The 19529-nt window shown below is 36.3% G+C and overlaps 1 protein-coding gene across 1 annotated transcript; it reads left to right on the top strand.

Moving 5' to 3' along the window:
* Window positions 1-8764: 8764 nt before the first annotated feature.
* Window positions 8765-9313, top strand: LOC148953523 (uncharacterized). The gene has a single exon (XM_089087995.1). It carries the CDS (start codon window positions 8765-8767, stop codon window positions 9311-9313), a length of 549 nt encoding a protein of 182 aa, XP_088944121.1.
* Window positions 9314-19529: the final 10216 nt, after the last annotated feature.

The following is a 19529-nucleotide window of genomic DNA, read 5'->3' on the forward strand; positions in this document are numbered from 1 at the left end:
TTTTGTGACAACAAAACACAGCTTTCTTATGAATCATCTTGACAGGTTTTATATCATGTCAAAAACAAACAATTCCAACGAGGTTGGACATTTAAGATTTTAACTTGTGTTTTACCCAATGATATTGTCTCATATTTGTTGAATATTGAAAAACTGAGTACGGTGGTTCAGTTGTACGAGGGTTCAGTTGCAGGGGGTTCAGTTTAAAGGAGAATGAGTTGCACGGTGGTTCAGTTTCACGGGTGTTCAGTTGCACGAGGGTTCAGTTAAACGGGGGCTCAGTTAAATGGGGTTGAGTTGCACGGGGGTTGGTTGCCTGGGGGTTTAATTGGATGGGGGGTTCAGATGCACGAGGCTCAGTTGCACGGGGGTTCATTTGCACGAGTTTCAGTTGCACGGGGGTTCAGTTATACAGCGGTTCAGTTTCACAGGGGTTCAGTGGCTCAGTTACACGCGGAAGAGTAAATAAGTTTTATCTTCTGACTACCAATGAGAAGCTGAGTGGTTGACACCAGGGCTTCTTAAACCTTTTTCAGTCACGACCCCATTTATGATTGCAAGTTTCCTGGGGACCCCATATAAATATAAAATAAAGATTATTAAATACTGTTTGATGATTTATTTATTAGGTAACAATATACATATTCGTATGAAAACATATAGTTTTAGACTTCAATTGGAAACATTCAAAAATTAAAATTGCACAAAAAGGGTAAAAATTGTATTTATTATAGTTATAAAATGATATGCCCTATTTTTCATCGAAATTGTATTTATTGCCATGACAGAAATAAAAGAGAATTCTGATCGTCTTAGTTCGTTCGAATATATTCGAACGCAGTCGTTCAGTGGTAAATATTAAATTAAAATTAGAGGACAAGATTTAATGAGATGGATATGCTTGTTTTTTATTGCATAACAAATTAAATCTTGGTGGAATGTTTAACACTGCTGGACGCAAGACCTCTTAAATATTTTTTTTTTACCGTTGATCGATATTGGGATTAATAAGTGTTATAGCAGAGAAAGTAACTTGACATAAATATGTCGAATGGCAGAAGAACTATTTAACGCCGGATCAGCGATTATGGGAAATTCAGTTATAGTTCCGATCCAAAATTCGGTCAAGGGCCTTTTTGAAAATTTTAGTTTTAAGTTTGAGTCACTCGAAAGCTCAGCAAATTCATCTTGAGCTTTAAGTGATAGGCCATCAGTCTCGCTTAAGCCAATCCAAAACGGCTTTGAATCCAAGCTAAATTTTTAAAATAAATATTTGACGTAAAATGTGTATGGAATTGTGTTTCTAGCGCTTTTAAGTTGCTTCTTTTTTCAAAATAACTTATGGCTATCCAAGCTGTGTTATTTTTCAAATATCTTCGCCAAGTTAGACAATAATTTTCGCCATAAAAGTTTTACAAAGATTTTTCTCGATTATCAAATTGACGACACTGGAAAATATTTCGAACGGATTTTTTTCTTCCCTACTTTTTCAAATGTGGATCTTTTTAATAAAACTTTCAATTTTATCATTTGAAATAAATATATAGAAATTTTTTCCTTGAAGAGACAAGTTGAGATGGTCTAACTTGGCAAAGATATCTGTAAAAAAAAACAACACAGCTTGGATAGCCGCGATTCATTTTGAAAAAAACAAGTTCACTTTTTCGTTCGGTTAAAAACATTTCGATTTCATCCTTTAATAGTAACAATATTCTTAAACTTTGACCTCTTGACAACCATCTTACTTCTGCATGTAACAGTAAACCTCTGTAGTTGGGATCCGTGTCGTGTCCTTACAGAGATTTGAAAATAAGCGGCTCTTAATAAAATTTATAATCTTAACAACATCCTGAAATACATCATTCAATTCTGGGGGTAATTGTTTTGCTCCAAAGACCTCTCGGTGAATAAGGAAGTCAGTAAAAGTTATATGATCATAATGAACAGTTTGAAAAAATGATTAAAAATCAATATTTTCTTATATTCCACACCAACTTTTCTATTCTAAACCTTCTATTTTAAATAGTTGTCAACTTTATAATATATGCATTTCCCCGTAGTATGGTCTTTCATGGGATGATAAAATGACTTGAAAATTCATTGTTTCACCCATCTGAATTACAAATTTTGCTTTCTTTTAATTATTGTACTAAGTTGCTCTAATTTGTCCTTGTTAATATCAGAAATCCTATTTGAGACAGTACTATCTGACAAAGGAATTTTTTTGAATATCATCGCCATATTCCCATTTAGTATTTCTACCATTTTAATAGTAGGAGGTAATACAAGATCTTCTCCAGCGGTGAACAATTTTTATTTTTATGATATGCTTTTAGGATACACGAAACCACACAGCTTCATTCTTACCAATATCAACTTTCCTTGGCAAGGCAAAACCAACCATGTCTTCTATTTATTTAAATTTTGCGGGTTTCTGACTTTTCAATTTCCAATTGAATGAACCTCCTTAAAAGTTTTTCCGATCATCCCTTCTATAAAAACCTTAAATTTTAACAATTGGTAACTTGCAATAACTTACAGATTGCTGATAAAGGTGTGTCAGCACTTTTTTTTGAACGGCTTAGCGTATCAAGATGAAACTTCTGGGGCATCTACCTGCTACTACTGCAATTCTGCTATTAATACTGCTGCTACTACTGTTGCTACTACCACTAATTCAACACTATGATTGCTACTACTGCTCCTACTACGACCTCTACTACTATTAAACTAGCCCTTTTAAGGCTACGCATATCAAGTTGAAAATTTGACAGAATGGGGTATTTGAGGGGGAACTTGAAATAAATCAAAAGACACTATTCGCATAAAGATTTTCAAAATGATGTATCTTAAAACGGGATTTGTTTATTAAGTTGAAATTTCAGAGAGTGCTTAAGGGGAAAGTCAATTAACCAAAAGGAAATATGTGCACGCTCAGGCCTGGATTTACCACTAGGTCCTTAGGCCTGGACCTAGGGGCGCATAATGCCAAGGGGAACAATAAAATATCACTGAGTAATTTTTTCCTGACAGAAACTGGACAGATGGGATTTATCGTCTTCAAGTGCACTCTGCCACCACGCTGCCTATTCACAGAAAAAATGACTTTAAAACAACACAGAATTTCCATGGTTACTTATAAACTGCCAGATGTCTCCAAAGAATGGTAGCTGAGAGTTCGGTATTACCCCTCTCTTTCACGACTTTTCAGTCATCTGTTGTGTTCTGTTAATTGCTTCCATTAGCCCTGAATTTTTGGGAATAACTTCGAAAATCTTGCAAAAACGAAGCGCCAAAAACTCTTGGTTCTTAAGCATCAAAGCTTTAAATCCGGCCCTGTGCACGCTAAAGCTAATGCTATTATTATTTTGATTGTATTTACTACTACTGTTACTACAACAACTACTACTACTACTACTAGTTTGACTGCAACTTCAATTACAACCGCTTGTAAGCTAAAAGTATTAAGATGAAAATTAAGGAACTACATGAACATATAGGTTATCAAAAGGATATATCGGCAATGGGATAGCAACAGCTTATTGTAGTAATTTGAAGCCTCTAGAACTTGATGAGAGGAATCTTCAGCTGACCAAAAGGCAATATGTTAATACTACAGTTAATATGTTAATACAGTGTTTGCGACTGTACCAATGCTACTCTATGGCTGCTCATCGACACTACGCGACTGTACCAGGTACTCTATGGCTGCTTATCGACAGTACCTGGTTTAATGTATGTATTAAATCAGTAATAAGTTTTATGTTCTGACTACTAATGAGAAGCTGAGTGGTTTACACCAGGGCTTCTTAAACCTTTTTCAGTCACGACCCCATTTATGATTGCAAGTTTCCTGGCGACCCCTTTTAAATATAAAATAAAGATTATCAAATACTGTTTGATGATTTATTTATTAGGTAACAATATACATATTCGTATGAAAATATATAGTTTTAGACATCAATTAGAAACATTCAAAAATTAAAATTGCACAAAAAGGGTAAAAATTGTATTTATTATAGTTATAAAATGATATGCCCTATTTTTCATCGAAATTGTATTTATTGCCATGACAGAAATAAAAGAGAATTCTGATCGTCTTAGTTCGTTCGAATATATTCAAACGCAGTCGTCCAGTGGTAAATATTAAATTAAAATTAGAGGAAAAGATTTAATGAGATGGATATACTTGTTTTTTATTGCATAACAAATTAAATCTTGGTTGAATGTTTAACACTGCTGGACGCAAGACCTCTTAAATATTTTTTTTTTACTGTTGATCGATATTGGGATTAATAAGTGTTATAGCAGAGAAAGTAACTTGACATAAATATGTCAAATGGCAGAAGAACTATTTAACGCCGGATCAGCGATTATGGGAAATTCAGTTATAGTTCCGATCTAAAATTCGGTCATTCTTACCAATATAAATCAGTAAATTTCGTACATTGGAAGGATAACCACCGGTATCATATTTTAAAAAAAGGTGAAGATGAATTAACGAAGAAAGTGTGTACACACGATAAAATCATCGTTGCATTTAATGCTAACAATGACCAACATTTGAACTACAAAACGAGCACTAGTGGTAACATTATTGGAAACGTATGCGTGCGTTGTCATGACAATGAGAGTTTAGATTTCTTTGGACAACCGAAAAAATTCATCATTGCTAATGGTGGATAAAATAAAATTCCCAGAGATGATATTGTTTAAAGATAATTTATGCCTAAAAGTAATAGTTGACAACAAAGGTCAACTTCTTACTCATAGTGCGGGTAATATGTTATCTCTCAATAAATCATATTGCCATTGCTCGGTTACTAGTGTTCGACAGAACATGAAAAAAAGACAGGCTTACTCCTGCATCAGTGTCATAAATCATATCCTGTCACCGTGTTGGAACTGTTGGGTGTGTAAAACTAATGTGACAATAGACATTGAAATCACTAGCAAAATAAAAAGGACTTTGGCAGACAATATCACAAATGAATATAAAGAGGAACTGATGGAAAATCCAGCGCAGATGAACGTTATTACTACTATTGATCATATAGTCAGTGAACCCAATAATATCAAAGACGAAATACATATTATCGAATCATCAGTATCGAACTAGATTTCAAATCGTAAACATCTATGCGAGATAGTTGACCTGGATTGTTTGAAAATATAATTAATTCATTGATTGCGAAAGTGTACAGTAGAGGATTAAAGTTACAAGTGACTTTTCGTTCTTTGGATAATAATTATAGCATTAGCGGACGTGATAATTGCAAGACATTGTTGGAAAGCGGGGGGATTTAATTGCCCCCCCCCTTGCGAGTAAGTTTTCGTTTCCTGCTCTTAATTTTAACATACTATTTTTGGAAGAGGTCGAATGATAATTTTGGAAATGGCTAAATCAACTCGGATCGCAGCAATCCTTGAAAAATTGTCGCAAATGGATGCTAAATTAAATCAGATTCAAGATGTTGGCAATAGCGTTTCTGCAATCAAATCGGAATTAGTGGCCCTCAAAACTGAGACAGGCAGACAAGATGATGCAGTAAGATCCGAAATCAACCAGCTGCGAAACCTACTATTTGAAGAAAAGAAAAGGTCGGAGCAACTTGAAAGAGAAATTATCAGTGTCAGTGTCATAAATCATATCCTGTCACCGTGTTGGAACTGTTGCGTGTGTAAAACTGATGTGACAATAGACATTGAAATCACTAGCAAAATAAAAAGGACATTGGCAGACAATATCACAAATGAATATAAAGAGGAACTGATGGAAAATCCAGCGCAGATGAACGTTATTACTACTATCGATCATATAGTCAGTGAACCCAATAATATCAAAGACGAAATACATATTATCGAATCATCAGCATCGAACTAGATTTCAAATCGTAAACATCTATGCGAGATAGTTGACCTGGATTGTTTGAAAATATAATTAACTCATTGATTTCGAAAGTGTACAGTAGAGGATTAAAGTTACAAGTGACCTTTTGTTCTTTGGATGATAATTATAGCATTAGCGGACGTGATAATTGCAAGACATTGTTGGAAAGCGGGGGGATTTAATTGCCCCCCCCCTTGCGAGTAAGTTTTTGTTTCCTGCTCTTAATTTTAACATAATATTTTTGGAAGAGGTCGAATGATAATTTTGGAAATGGCTAAATCAACTCGGATCGCAGCAATCCTTGAAAAATTGTCGCAAATGGATGCTAAATTAAATCAGATTCAAGATGTTGGCAATAGCGTTTCTGCAATCAAATCGGAATTAGTGGTCCTCAAAACTGAGACAGGCAGACAAGATGATGCAGTAAGATCCGAAATCAACCAGCTGCGAAACCTACTATTTGAAGAAAAGAAAAGGTCGGAGCAACTTGAAAGAGAAATTAAACAGCAAAATCCGATTATTTACAATTTGAAGTCAGTAAACCAACCTCCAAGTAGTCTAGTAGAAGAAGTTATGGTGGCAATAAACTGCTACTTGCCCCAGCTTAAAAGTACAAAATGGTTGCTCGTGGGAAAGCAAAGAGGAGATTAGAAACCATCATTAGTCCTGAAGATGCCCATAAAACCGGAAATCGATGTGTCCATAAAAACAGCACGACTGAGAGCTGCAGTGAAGCTGCACCAGCCGACAAGTCGAATGGTTTGAATTCACCCCCAAAAGAAGGGGCTGGTGACTCCTCTGAGAATATGAGTGACGAGAACGAGGATTTGGACCAGTGTGGCCATATTCCTTTGTCTGTTTATCGCAAACTTAGGATTGGGTGCTGGAACATTCAAGGTTTCAAAGAGAAAAAAACATCATTAGCATTTTTGAGGGACGTAGATATATTTTGTGTGGTTGAGTCTTGGCATAATTGTGAAGATGATCTGCAGTGCCCCCCTTTACATGATTATTCCTTTTATCCAGTGAATAGAAAAGTTTCTAAGAATAATCGGTATTATGGTGGTGTGGTTATGTATTTTAGCCAAACGTCATTTTCTGCAGTGAAACTTGCGACCCAATCAGAGAATATAATGTGGGGTAGATTTAACCGTGAGAGTACTTTTTTAATTATAATTTCTGTATATCTAGCACCAAAAAATAGTTCTTACTCGTCTAAAAACACGTGGACTATACTACATGAAGAAACAAGATTGATACAACAGAAGTTTTCGGGGGACCGCCTGGTTGTAGTAGGAAATTTTAACGCCTATACCTCGAATGTATTAGAGATAACTCCTGAATTTTTTTCAGATGATAATGCTGAGGTCCATCCTGAGGTCTTTGGGATGCCACGGAGCACTGACGATCAGTCTAGAAGAATGAATATTTGGGGTAGAAAGTTATTGGCTTACTGCGAGGAGAATGGTTTAGCAATTTGTAATGGAAGATTTGATAAGGACAGAGGTAGAGGTGAGTACACATGCTTTTCCGGGCCAAATCCTAGTGTTATCGATTACGCGTTGGTGTTTGTGGAGTTCGCTGCCTGTGTTGTTGATTTTGAGGTTTTCCACGTGCTGGGTTCGGATCATTTCCCTATAAAACTTTCTCTCCAACTTTCTAGGATGTTTAATGTTCCTTCTCTCCTTCATTCTAGCCGTATATACCGTGCTCAAGCTCTAAGATGGTTACGACAAGATTGGACTGACGAAGAAACAAAAACGCTGAAAGATAGGTCTTGTTCGGAAGAGATTTTGGATAAGTTAAAGGATTTTTGTGAACTCTCTTCGGACCCTGAAATAATTACTGGATGCCTGTCACAGCTCCGCCATGAAGAGGCTGCTCGGGCCCTGAAACGAAAGTCGCCGAAAATAGGTCATTTTGATAATGAATGCAAACTTAGTAAGTTGTGCCTAGCTTATTAAAAAAAGTAAAAAATACCAATGGTCCAGAGCAACGACAAGAAGCCCTATCAACATTTAGATTAGCTAGAAAAGAACACAAGGCTTTATTAAGGAGGAAGAAAGTATTTTTGGAAATTAAAGAGCAAGAGAAGTGTTTTCAAGCTTATAGATCGGCCAGTATGAAGGAATTCTGGAAGTATTTACGTGGGCCACGTGACCAATCAAAAATGATCCCAGAAGTTAACTCCTGGCTGACTTATTTTGAAGACCTGGAGAATCATAGAAACTCAGCTGGCCAGGCCCCCATCTACCCGAAAGTGTATACTGAGCCGATAGATGCAGTGTCAGTGAATTCCCCCTCCCAGAGCATTCTTACCAGCTCATTCAGGAAATATCAGAGAGTGAGCTAAAACAATCCATCAAGAGCCACCGTGGAAGATCTTCGCCGAGTATTGATGGAATTCCGTCCACAATGTATAAGAAATTAATCGGCCCTCTGTTGCCAGTTCTATTAACTTTGTATAATGCGGTCCGGGTTTCATATAGTTGGCCAACAGCATGGAATTTGTCAGTTATAATGCCGTTATTCAAAAAGGGTGACCGGATGAAGGATGGTAACTATCACCCTATTAGCCTATTACCAACAATTAGTAAATTTTTGAAAAAGGTTCTAGATGGTAGATTAGGGCTGTGGCTAGAAAAGGAAAATATAGTCAGTGATACCCAAGGAGGATGCCGAAAGGAATATTCAACTACAGATCGTGTATTTATACTCTAGGCTCTTATTGGAAAATATTGCAGGGGAAATGGTAGGCTTTTTGTCACGTTTTTGGACATAGAAACGACATTTGATAGTATTGATAGACCTATTTTATTCCGTTACCATGTTAAGATAGGTCTACCCAGGCCTTTTATCGTGTTATTAATTAACATGTATGAGATAACTTTATCTGTGGTTTTTATTGTTAAAAAAGGTGTATCTAGGCCATTCAGAACCTTCAGAGGAGTTCACCAAGGAGGAACGTTGTCACCGAAACTTTTTACTCTGTATATCAATGATTTTGCAGAGTTCCTTGAAATGAGATGGGCCCCAGTTGTATCACTAGCAAATACCCTATTTTATTTTTTGCTGTTCGTTGACGACACAGCTTTAGTGGCCAAATCAGCCGAGGAACTCCAAACTCTTCTGAACTTAACTGAATCTCACCTAGAATCGAAGAAGTTGAAGCTGAACGCATCTAAGACAGAGATTGTCATCTTCCAAAGTAGGAAGCCCAATGGACCCCAGGATTATTCCTTTTCTTATAACGATGAGGCAATAAAAGTAGCCCCAAAGTATAAATATCTGGGATTCTTGGTCGCAGCAAATGGGAATTGGACCGAACACACTAAATTGATTATTTCACGTGGTAAGGTAGCTGCTTGTGCCCTACTTCTACAAAAACATATAATGGGAATCAAAAATATGAAGATGCAGTAGTACCTTTTTATGACTAAAGTCCTACCTGTTGCCCATTATGGATGCGAGTTGTGGGGAAAAACTAAGGTAAAACAACTGGAATCTCTGCAATTTATGTATTTTAAAAGAGTTATAGGCCTCCAAAATAATTTTAGTAGTTTGGTCCTAAAGGGTGATTTGGGTTTGCAGGATCTACGTCACATGAGAACTATACAAATGATGTTTTCATGGGGATGGACCGCTGCTCCCAGATTTTTTGGAGACTACTTCGAGGGACCTAATTATTGCTTTAGGTTGTTTTATAGAGAATAGTCTGATGGCGCGGAAAAAACCTGTAGTTTAAATTTTTTGAGTGCCATTGTTCTTTCCTTATTGTTTTTTATTTATTTGTTTTTGTGTATATGGCCACTGGTTTTTAAATACACTAATGAATGTATGTATATTGAACCTTTAGTTGACACCCCAGTAAAAATTTTGTATAAATCCAAATGGGTTAATGATTAACTGATAACGAACTAAGAGAAGACAAGAGCTACAGTATCAACAGAGAATATGATGAACTATTTTATGGAACAGATTCAAATGTCCAAAGTTGTTCAATGATATTAATAATGTATAATATTGTATGTAACATATTTTTATGTTAATATTCTACATACTATTATTTCAATAAAAATGTTTTATGCATTACTTTGTTGATTTTAGGAAAATATTGATAAGGTCTTAGTGAAGTCGCTTTCAATAAATTTGAGTTTTCATCGACTTTTCAGAGTCCTATTATGTATCCAAAGCAATCACAAACTGTTTTTTAAAAGATTCAGAATGAAAGTGGGACCTTTTCTCTTCTTAGGGAAAAATTCAGAACAGAACTTGAAATTTGTTTCCCTTCATTGGAAAAATTCAGATCTGGAGTGGGGCTGGAGTGGAACTATTTTTTCTTCTTTGGAAAAATTCTGAATTGAACTGTAACTCTCTTCTCTGGGAAAATTCAGAAAAGAACTTGAATGTCTTTGAGAAAATTCAGAATTAAAGTATAACTTTATCTCTCCTGGGGCAAAAGTTTAGAAGAGAACTTGAACTTTTCTTCACTTCTTTGAGAAAATACAGAATTAAAATGGGACTTTTTCTCATCTTGGGTAAAACTACAAAGGTAAAGCATAACTTTTTCTATCTTTTACGGAAAAAATTTATTGCTCATCTTTGAGAAAATTCAGAACGGAAGTGGAAGTTTTATTTTTTTATTTTCATAGGAAAAATTAGAATTGATCTGTAACTATTTTTCTATTCATTGAGAAAATTCAAAAGAGAACTTGGACTTTTCTTCACTACATTGGAAAAATTAAAGTTCAAATTTAACTTTTTTCTCTTCTTTGGGAAAAATTCAGAAGAGAACTTGAACTTTTCTTAACTTCTTTGAGAAAACTGAGAGTTCCAGTGGGAGATTTGTCTCTTCTTAGGGAAAAATTCAAGATCGATGCATAGCTTTTTCTATCATCTACGGAAAAATTCAGATCAAAACTTGAAATTATTTTTCTTCTTTGAGAAAATTCAGAACTGAATTGGAACTTTTCTCTCTTCTTTGGAAAATTTAGAATTGGACTGTAACTTTTTATTTTCTTTCAGAAAATTCAGAAGAGAACTGGAAAGAAGAGAGAAATGGAACTTTTTATATTCTTGGGGTAAAATTCAGAATTGAAGTATAACTTTTTCTATCTTTTATGGTAAAATTCAGATCAGAACTTGAAATTTTTTCTCTTCTTACAGAAAATTCAGAAATGATATGAAAATTTTTTTTCTTCCTTGGAAAAAGTCAGAATTGAAATAACTTTTTTGAAAATTTAGAACTGGAGTGGAACTATTTTTCTCTTCTTTAGAAAAATTCAGAATTGAACTGTAACTTTTATTCTCTTCTTTATGAAAATTCAGAAGAGAACTTAAATTCTTGTTCACTTCATTGAGAAAATTTAGAATTAAAGTGAAACTTTATCTCTCTTTGGGAAAAAATTCAGAAGAGAACTTGAACTGTTCTTCATATCTTTGAGAAAGCTCTGAATTAAAGTTAAACTGGATTGGAACTTTTTGCTCGTCCTTTGAAAAATTTAGAACTTAACTAACTTTTTTTCTCTTTTTTTTAAGAAAATTCAGAAGAGAAGTTGAATATTTCCTCATGTCTTTGAGAATACAGAATTAAAGTGGAACTTTTTATCTTCATGGAGAATATTCAGAATCAAAATACAACTTTTTCTATCTTCTACGGAAAAAATTTATTTCTAGTCTTTGAGAAAAATTCAGAACTGAAATGGAGCCTTTTTTTATTTTCATTGAAAAAATAAAATTGAACTGTAACTTTTTTCTTCTTTCTTTGAGAAAATTTTAAAGAGAATTTGAATTTATCTTCACTTCATTGAGAAAACTCAGAATTAAAGTGAAAACTATTTCTCTTCTTAGGGATAAATTCAGGATACATACATAACTTTTTCTACCTTCTATGAAAAAATTCAGAACACAACTGGAAATTTTATTCTCGTCTTTGCTGAAGTGGGAATTTTTTTTTCTTCTTTGGACAAATTTAGAATTGAACTGTAACTTTTTCTTTTCTCTTAGAAAATTCAGAAGAGAACATTAACTTTTCTTCACTTCTTCAGAACCTTAAAACTTGAAATTTTTCCTCTTCTTAGAAAAAATTCAAAAATAATATGGAACTTTTTTTCTCTTCCTTGGAAAAAATTCAGAATCGAACTCTAACTTTTGAAAATTTAGAACTGAAGCGTAACAATTTTTCTTTTTTTTAGAAAAATTCAGAATTGAAGTGTAACTTCTTTTTATTTTTCTCTCTTCGTCGCGAAAATTAAGAAGAGAACTTGAACTCTTGTTCACTTTATTGAGAAAATTCAAAATTAAAGTGGAACCTTATCTTTCATGGGAAAAAAACTCAGAGGAGAACTTGAACTTTTCTTCACTACTTTGAGAAAATTCAGAATTAAAGTGGAACTTTTTCTGTTTATATATAGAATATTCAGTATCATAGTATAACTTTTTCTATCTTCTACGGAAAAAATTTATTTCTCGTCTTTGACAAAAATTAAGAACGGAAGTGGATCCTTTTTTTATTTTCATTGACGAAAATTAAAATTGAACTGTAACTTTTTTCTCTTCTTTGAAAAATTGAACTTTCTTCACTTCATCGGACAAAATTAGAATTGAACTGTCTTTTTTCTTTCTCTTCTTACTAAAAAATTCAGAAGAAAACTTGAACTTTTCTTCATTTCTTAGGATAGAATTCAGGATCGATGCATAATTTTTTCTATCTTCTACACCAAAACGTTCTACGTTTTTAACTTCATCGAGTAAACTCAGAACTAAAAGTAGAACTGTTTCTCTTCTTTCGAAAAAATTCAGAAGAGAACTTAAACTTTTCATCACTTCATTAAGAAAACTCAGAATTAAAGTCTAACTTTTTTATCCTCTTGAAGGAAAAATTCAAAATTTAATTATAGCTTTTTCTATTTTCCAAGGAAAAATTTAGAACAGAACTAGAGATTTCTATCTCTTTAGTGAGAAAACTCAGAATTAAATGGAACTTTTTTCTCTTCTTGGGGGAAAAAATTCAGAATCGAAGTGTAACATTTTCTACCTTCTAGGGAAAAATTCAGAACAGAGCTTGAAATTTCGCTCTCTCCTTTTAGAAAATTCAGAACTGAAATGGAACTATTTTCTCTTCTTTGGAAAAATTTAGAATTGAACTCTAAGTTTTTCTCTCTTTGAGAAAATTCCGAAGAGAACTTAAAAAATTTCTTCACTTTTTTGAGCAAACTTAGAATTAAAGTGAAACTTTTTCTTTTCTCGGGGAAATATTCAAAATCTAATTATAACTTTTTCTATATTCGACAAAAAAATTCAAAACAGAACTTGAAATTTGGTCTCTTCTTTGAGAAAATTCAGAGCTGAAGTGGAACTTTTACTCTTCTTCGAGAAAATTTATAAGAGAACTTGAACTTGTAATCACTAGTGTGAGATTTATTTTAAAAAGAATAGCGTTGAAAAATATCATCCCATTTATTTATCTATTTATTTATTGAAAAACCCGTCAAATCAACATACAACAAGACGGAGCACTTAAAAGGAAAAAGCAAAAAAAGGAGACACAAACTATAACAAACTGAACCAAAAAAGAAAACGAATCACTGATTCACTGAATGAGCAGATGGGATCATTCGTGTAGATTTCGGTGTATTTTTCTATTATGCTTCGCTATTCGTCTAGCGACGGCGACGTCAGGGCCTGCGACTTTAAAATTTTGAATTACATGCGAATTCCTATACCACGGAGATAGACAAAGCAATTACTTCGCAAAACAAAAAAACATCGCTCTGATTATATTCTGGTCAATTTTAGTGAGAATTTTCCAGAAGGGCGTGGCATATAAAATGTGAGGAAGAGCGATGGCGTTATACAAGCTTGCTAGAAGCAGCCGGTTGAATCGGAGTTTGCACGATACAACTGAAGCGTAAGACGCTGAAATTCGTCGTTTAAGCTGTTCGAGGAGAAGTTTTCGGCTGTGACGGATAGACGAACCTATGAGTAAACCTAGATAAATGAGGTGATCCACTGGCTGGACAGAGCTAGAACCAAGGGCAATGTAGGAATACAAAAATCAGTTTTCCAATTGAATAGGACGATTTCCGATTTTGAAGAGTTGAACTGAAGTCCAATTAAGATTTTCGGCTTCAAGGATTTTGAAGAAATCAATTGCACGCTGAAGGGTTCGGCTAAGATTCAGGATGTCGTCCGCGTAACATACCAAAGATAAGTTAGCAGATGACAGAATCAGCAAAAATGGACATTGACATAGTGCATCAAGGACACATTTATTGAGAAGGTCAGGCGAGGTGACTGCTCCTTGACGCACTCCTTTCTTGACTGTAGCTAGTCGGGTGCGCAGAGTGGGCAAACCCGTGTCCGGAGGTAATTTCGCTCGGATCCGTAATCTAGAATACAGATTCCTGAGAGAACGAATGAGAGCTAGATTCAAACCACGTTTACCGGCCTTCAAAAGCATCGCAGCATGGACTAGAGAGTCGAATGCAGGTCTAATGTCATGCCCTGCCAAAGAAAGGCTCTCTTCAGAAGATTCGGCATCTATCAAGACATTAGCAACGACTGCCAAGGCTTCAGCACATCCAGTTCCTCGCTTGAAGCCAAACTGATGCGGAGGAGTGTAGCATACTTTTTCGAGTTCCTGTATAAACAGAAACTCGAAGAGCTTGCACAGTGACGTAGCTACAGTTATCGGACGGAATACTGTACATTGAGTTTCAGATTTTCCCTTTTTAGAAATGGGAGTCAAATCTCCGATGCAGAAAAATGCAGGAACAATCCCTTGAGAGAAAATCTTCTGCATACGCAGAGAGAGATGTGCCGTGAGAGGTCTACCTCCGTGTTTCAAGTGGATCACACTGACTTTGTCAATGCCCGATGAGCCTCTCCATTTGAGTCTACAGATGGCATTTTCAACAGAGTTGGTACTGACGATAAAATCTTCATCGGGATGAGAAGATAGAATCTGATCTAAGGCAGCCTCGTAAGATTGTTCGATGGAGGGGTCAGGAGCTGAGAAATCCGATTCGTAATGGGCATACCATTCATCTTCAGGGATGTCGGCTGGGGATGGTGAAGAAGATTTTTTTGCAGAACGAGAGACAAACTTGAAGATCATATTTTTGTCTTGTTTGGCACGGGCAGAATAATGATTGACTAGATTTTTCCGATGCCGAGCCAGGGCCTTAGAAAACTTTCGCTTCGTAAAATCCGTATGCTGTTCACAATACCCATATTCGGAAATCCACACTCTTTCCTTACCGAAAACCAAAAATTAGCTTGACTACATGAAATGACGAGATCTGGATTTGACGACCACCCGGGAATGATTCCTTTACGAATTCGTTGCAAAGGAACAGATTTTTTTTTCTGCGAAGCGGAGAACATGGCAGATTTCTGCGCAATATATATCTAGACAAATCGAAACCTCTTTTTGAGGTAACTGGAGTGACTTCTGAAGGAGATGAAATGGGACACTGATTTTATTCAGGACTGAATCTACCGACTCGATGAATAAGACTTGATCTATTTTCGACCAGTTACGAAGGTGTCGAGGTGCTGAAGGAGTAAGAGGTGTGGTTTAGTGACCAGAAGATGGCATATCGACAGAGCAAGTTATGGGAAGGTGATCAGACAACTGATAATCAAACATAACGTTTAATATATCCGCTCGCCAATATGACGATACTACAACGTGGTCCAGGTTGGAAGTTCGCGAGGACGTGTGAAAATACTTAAATCGGACGATTTATCTAAAACACACAAGAAATCACTAAATAAGCCCTTAACTAGTGTTGTACGCGGTGAAGCTTGAGAATTCGGCTCGGATAGATCACAATTAAAGTCCCCAGCTATAATGCCAGGTAAACCTAAGTGTCAAATTTTGTCTATACATGAACCTAATTTTTCACAAGATAGCGCAAATTTACGCTCAGATTGGTCATTATTGTAGTCTGTTGGAAGATACACACTAATACACACAGAACTGTGCACTCTCACAGCTAGATAATAATCATTTGCTTCGAAGATACTAGAACGGAGAGCTGATTTCACAAACGTAATAAGTCCACCCGAGGGTCGGCCTCTATTGTTCAGCTGTCTAGCGGGTACACAATAATATCCTCAAGCTCAAGTATGTTCAGACCATGTTTAGTGACAAAATGTTCCTGGAGACAAATCACATTAAAATCAGAACGGAGGCTTTCCAGAACCGGAAGTTTATTAATAAAAGAGCCGTTTATATTCCACGATAAAATAGTTAGTGACGAGGTGATTAGTTCGAGGGTTTACGGTTTTTCAGGCACTTCAAAATATAGCAAGTATGACCCTGCTTCTTGCAACCAACGCAAAAGGCTGCCTTCTGACACGGGGTATCGGACGTAGATTTGTGATCGGCGGAGCCGCATTTGGAACATAATGAACCGTTCTTACAATCTGCGGCTAGGTGACCGATTGCGTGGCGATTAAAGCAGCGCTGAGGCAAGAACACGAACTCTTTGACTGGGAGGCGTTCATATCCGATTTTCACTGAGACTTTGAGCAATGTATCGAGGTCATTTCGTGTCGGAAAGTAGACTTTAAATGTTCGAGACTTGCCACACTGTAGGGTTTTATTGCACTTGGGGATTAGCTGTTTAAGAGACTGTTCGTCTAGATCCTCCGGCACTCGCATGATTGCAGCTAAAAAAGCAGGTTCCTTGAGGGAGATGTTGAGCGACGGTTTGGTACGTTTAGCTGCATCCACTATCTGGCTAGTGGTTTGCTTAGAACGAACCACGAGTTTACACTCGGTATTAGAGTGGCGTAGCTCGGTTATATTGCCGCCTGGACATGGGCAAAGTTTGTCGATAAATACTTTGCGTTTGAGTATCACAGAGTAAAGTGGCCTCGGGGGTGCGGCTTGAGACGATTGAGATTTTTCTGGCAGGGTGACTGTAGAGCGGCTATTACTTAGCATAAATCCATCCAATTTTCTGGAGAGTTCATTTACTTTGGACACCACTGTAGCGTGAACTGCCTCACCGATGGCAGGTACTTCACACGGACTAAATATCACAAATTTTGGGATCGGGACATTTTGCTTTGCCGCAGAGACTAGCAAATTGCACATATCAGTAATTTTGTCCTCATCTTTGGCATACAAAAACATCCGGCTTTGAATGTCCAACTCACTGTGAAGGATCTTTTTGGCTTGTATGATTGTATCATGTTCGAAATAGTTTACTGCACTTTTCACAATATGATCGAATTTCACCCCTTCAGAGAGTGATCTGCTCAAAAAGTTCAGAACTGGGTTGAATACGAGCTTTTCAATCATTACTTTCACACAAACACAGTCAAAGTCCACTGAATCACACAATACTAGGAACAAGGGAAGCGTCGGGACCCGCTCACCAATTCCCCGAAATTTAAGGGTAAATAAATACCGGCAGGTACATACGGCGCTTGCGGCAGGAACCCTCCTCTCTTCTGCTTATTGCCTAATATATGTTATCAGTATTGCTGCTATGCACAAATAGTACAATCGTTTAAGGTAATTAAATCGTTCTTTCTGAATCTCAGTGCTTATTAAGTCCCTAAATCCCGCTCACCAATTCTTCGCAATTTAAGGGTAAATAAATACCGGCAGGTACATACGGCGCTTGCGGCAGGAACCCTCCTTTCTTCTGCTTATTGCCTAATATATGTTGTCAGTATTGCTGCTATGCACAAATAGTACAATCCTTTAAGGTAATTAAATCGTTCTTTCTGAATCTCAGTGCTTATTAAGTCCCTAAATCCCAAGGGAATTTAAATTCAAGCAGCAAAACTGTCAATAGCAAGTAATTAAAATAAGCCGATTATAAATCTCTGTAGGGAATCAAACAGGTTGAAACCTTACTTTATTAAGAGGTTAATATCCAGTAACAAGGTGTTAACACAACAAACTTATCTAGTGTAAGATTATCTAGGTTACACTAAGTTAACTGTTGCTTTTTATTTGCACATCTATTTATAGATGGCCACACACCCACACAGGCATACAGTCATAATGAGAGAGACATGCAAAAAGTTAGGTTCATTTAGGTTCACTTAGAGTGTTGCATCACTCTAAGTCAAGTTTCCTGTCAGAAAGTGACAGGGTGAAGGAAACCCCCATTAACAGACTTTAAAAAGAGAAATAAATCTGGATTTAAGAGTTTATGACGTCAGTGTTTCTTTGTTTTTGTGACAACAAAACAGAGCATTTTCATAAATAATCTTGACAGTAATATAATATATAGACTTAAAAAAGCAAACAATTCCAACAAGCTTGAAAATGTAAAGATTCTAACTTGTATTTTACCCAATGTAAGTACGGTGGTTGAGTTACACGAGGGTTTAGCTGTACGAGGGCTTAGTTGCACGGTGGTTCAGGTGCACGGTAGTTCAGTTACATGGTGGTTCAGTTACACGAGATTTTAGTCAAATGGGGTTAAGTTGCAAGGGGGTTGAGTTGCACGAGGGTTCAGTTAAAGGAGGTCAGTTGTCTGAGGGTTCAGTAGCACAAGGGTTCAGTTGCACGGTGGTTCAGTTGCACTATGTTTCATCTGCATGGTGATTCAGTTGCACGGTGGTTCAGTTACCGTGTTTCAGTTGCTTGGGGTTCAGTTACACGGTAGATCAGTTACAATGGAACCACCTGGGAGAAACCTATGCACATGCATGAGAGACTAAATGTCACTAGGGTCCGACCTGTTTCCCAAGGGGCTCTTAATGAACTTCACCAGAGAAAAATGTCTCTCTGCTGAGGCACTGGAGTGATCCAAGGACATAAGCACTTCCATGAACCTGGGGAGGGTCAAGAACAATTAATTTTCTCCACCGTCCTTACAAACCCCCCAAAAAACCACGCAGGTTCTAGCTTGGTTCTTTATCTGATTTCATTATCAACATGCGGATGCATATTCCACTCGGTGTTAAGCAAATCTCTTTCAATATCTAAATTTGCATAAAATCTGCTTCACATCAAAGCAATAGAAGGAATCGTACCAAAAATGAAAATTGTCAGATTAAAACATTTCTACTGATTCAGAAGAGGGTCACAGGCATTGACTCTTGATTTTATTTGTAAACATAGATTCTAATAGAAAGTGAAAAATTTGAACAGCACATTGTTAAATATTTGGTGCTCAAGATTTTTTTCCCATCTTACTAGTACGCGTCTAGAAATTTGTTCCAAAATATTTCCCATCTTACTAGTACGCGTCTAGAAATTTGCTCCAAAATACATGTCTTTAAAGTTTTGCAGATTATTTGGCTTCGTAACGTTTATAGCAAATGGGCTAGTGCATGCCAAAACATCTGCTTTGATGAAATAGGACATTATTTCCTTCAAGCAGCTTTTCACCTTATTAAGAAGTAAACGAACTTATACTTCTTTGCTCTGAAACTCTATTTCAAGTTGGTTCATCGCTGTTAGGACTTATGCAAGGAACACAGAGTGTTATTCAAACTCATCGTTTATTAGTGTGTTGTAAAGGGCATTACTAGATGGCATACCTGCAAGATAAGATTGACAATAAAGGCAAAGTATCTCATATTGCTCTAAAAGACGTTGAGCTGCACTCTCCATCGCCAGCAATCTCGTTTTGCTAGGGCAAATGAGGCATCACTCAGC

The sequence above is a fragment of the Artemia sp. Qi Xiang Cuo genome, chromosome 4, assembly GCF_049724085.1.
Source record: "Artemia sp. Qi Xiang Cuo chromosome 4, ASM4972408v1, whole genome shotgun sequence".
Classification (NCBI taxonomy): domain Eukaryota; kingdom Metazoa; phylum Arthropoda; class Branchiopoda; order Anostraca; family Artemiidae; genus Artemia; species Artemia sp. Qi Xiang Cuo.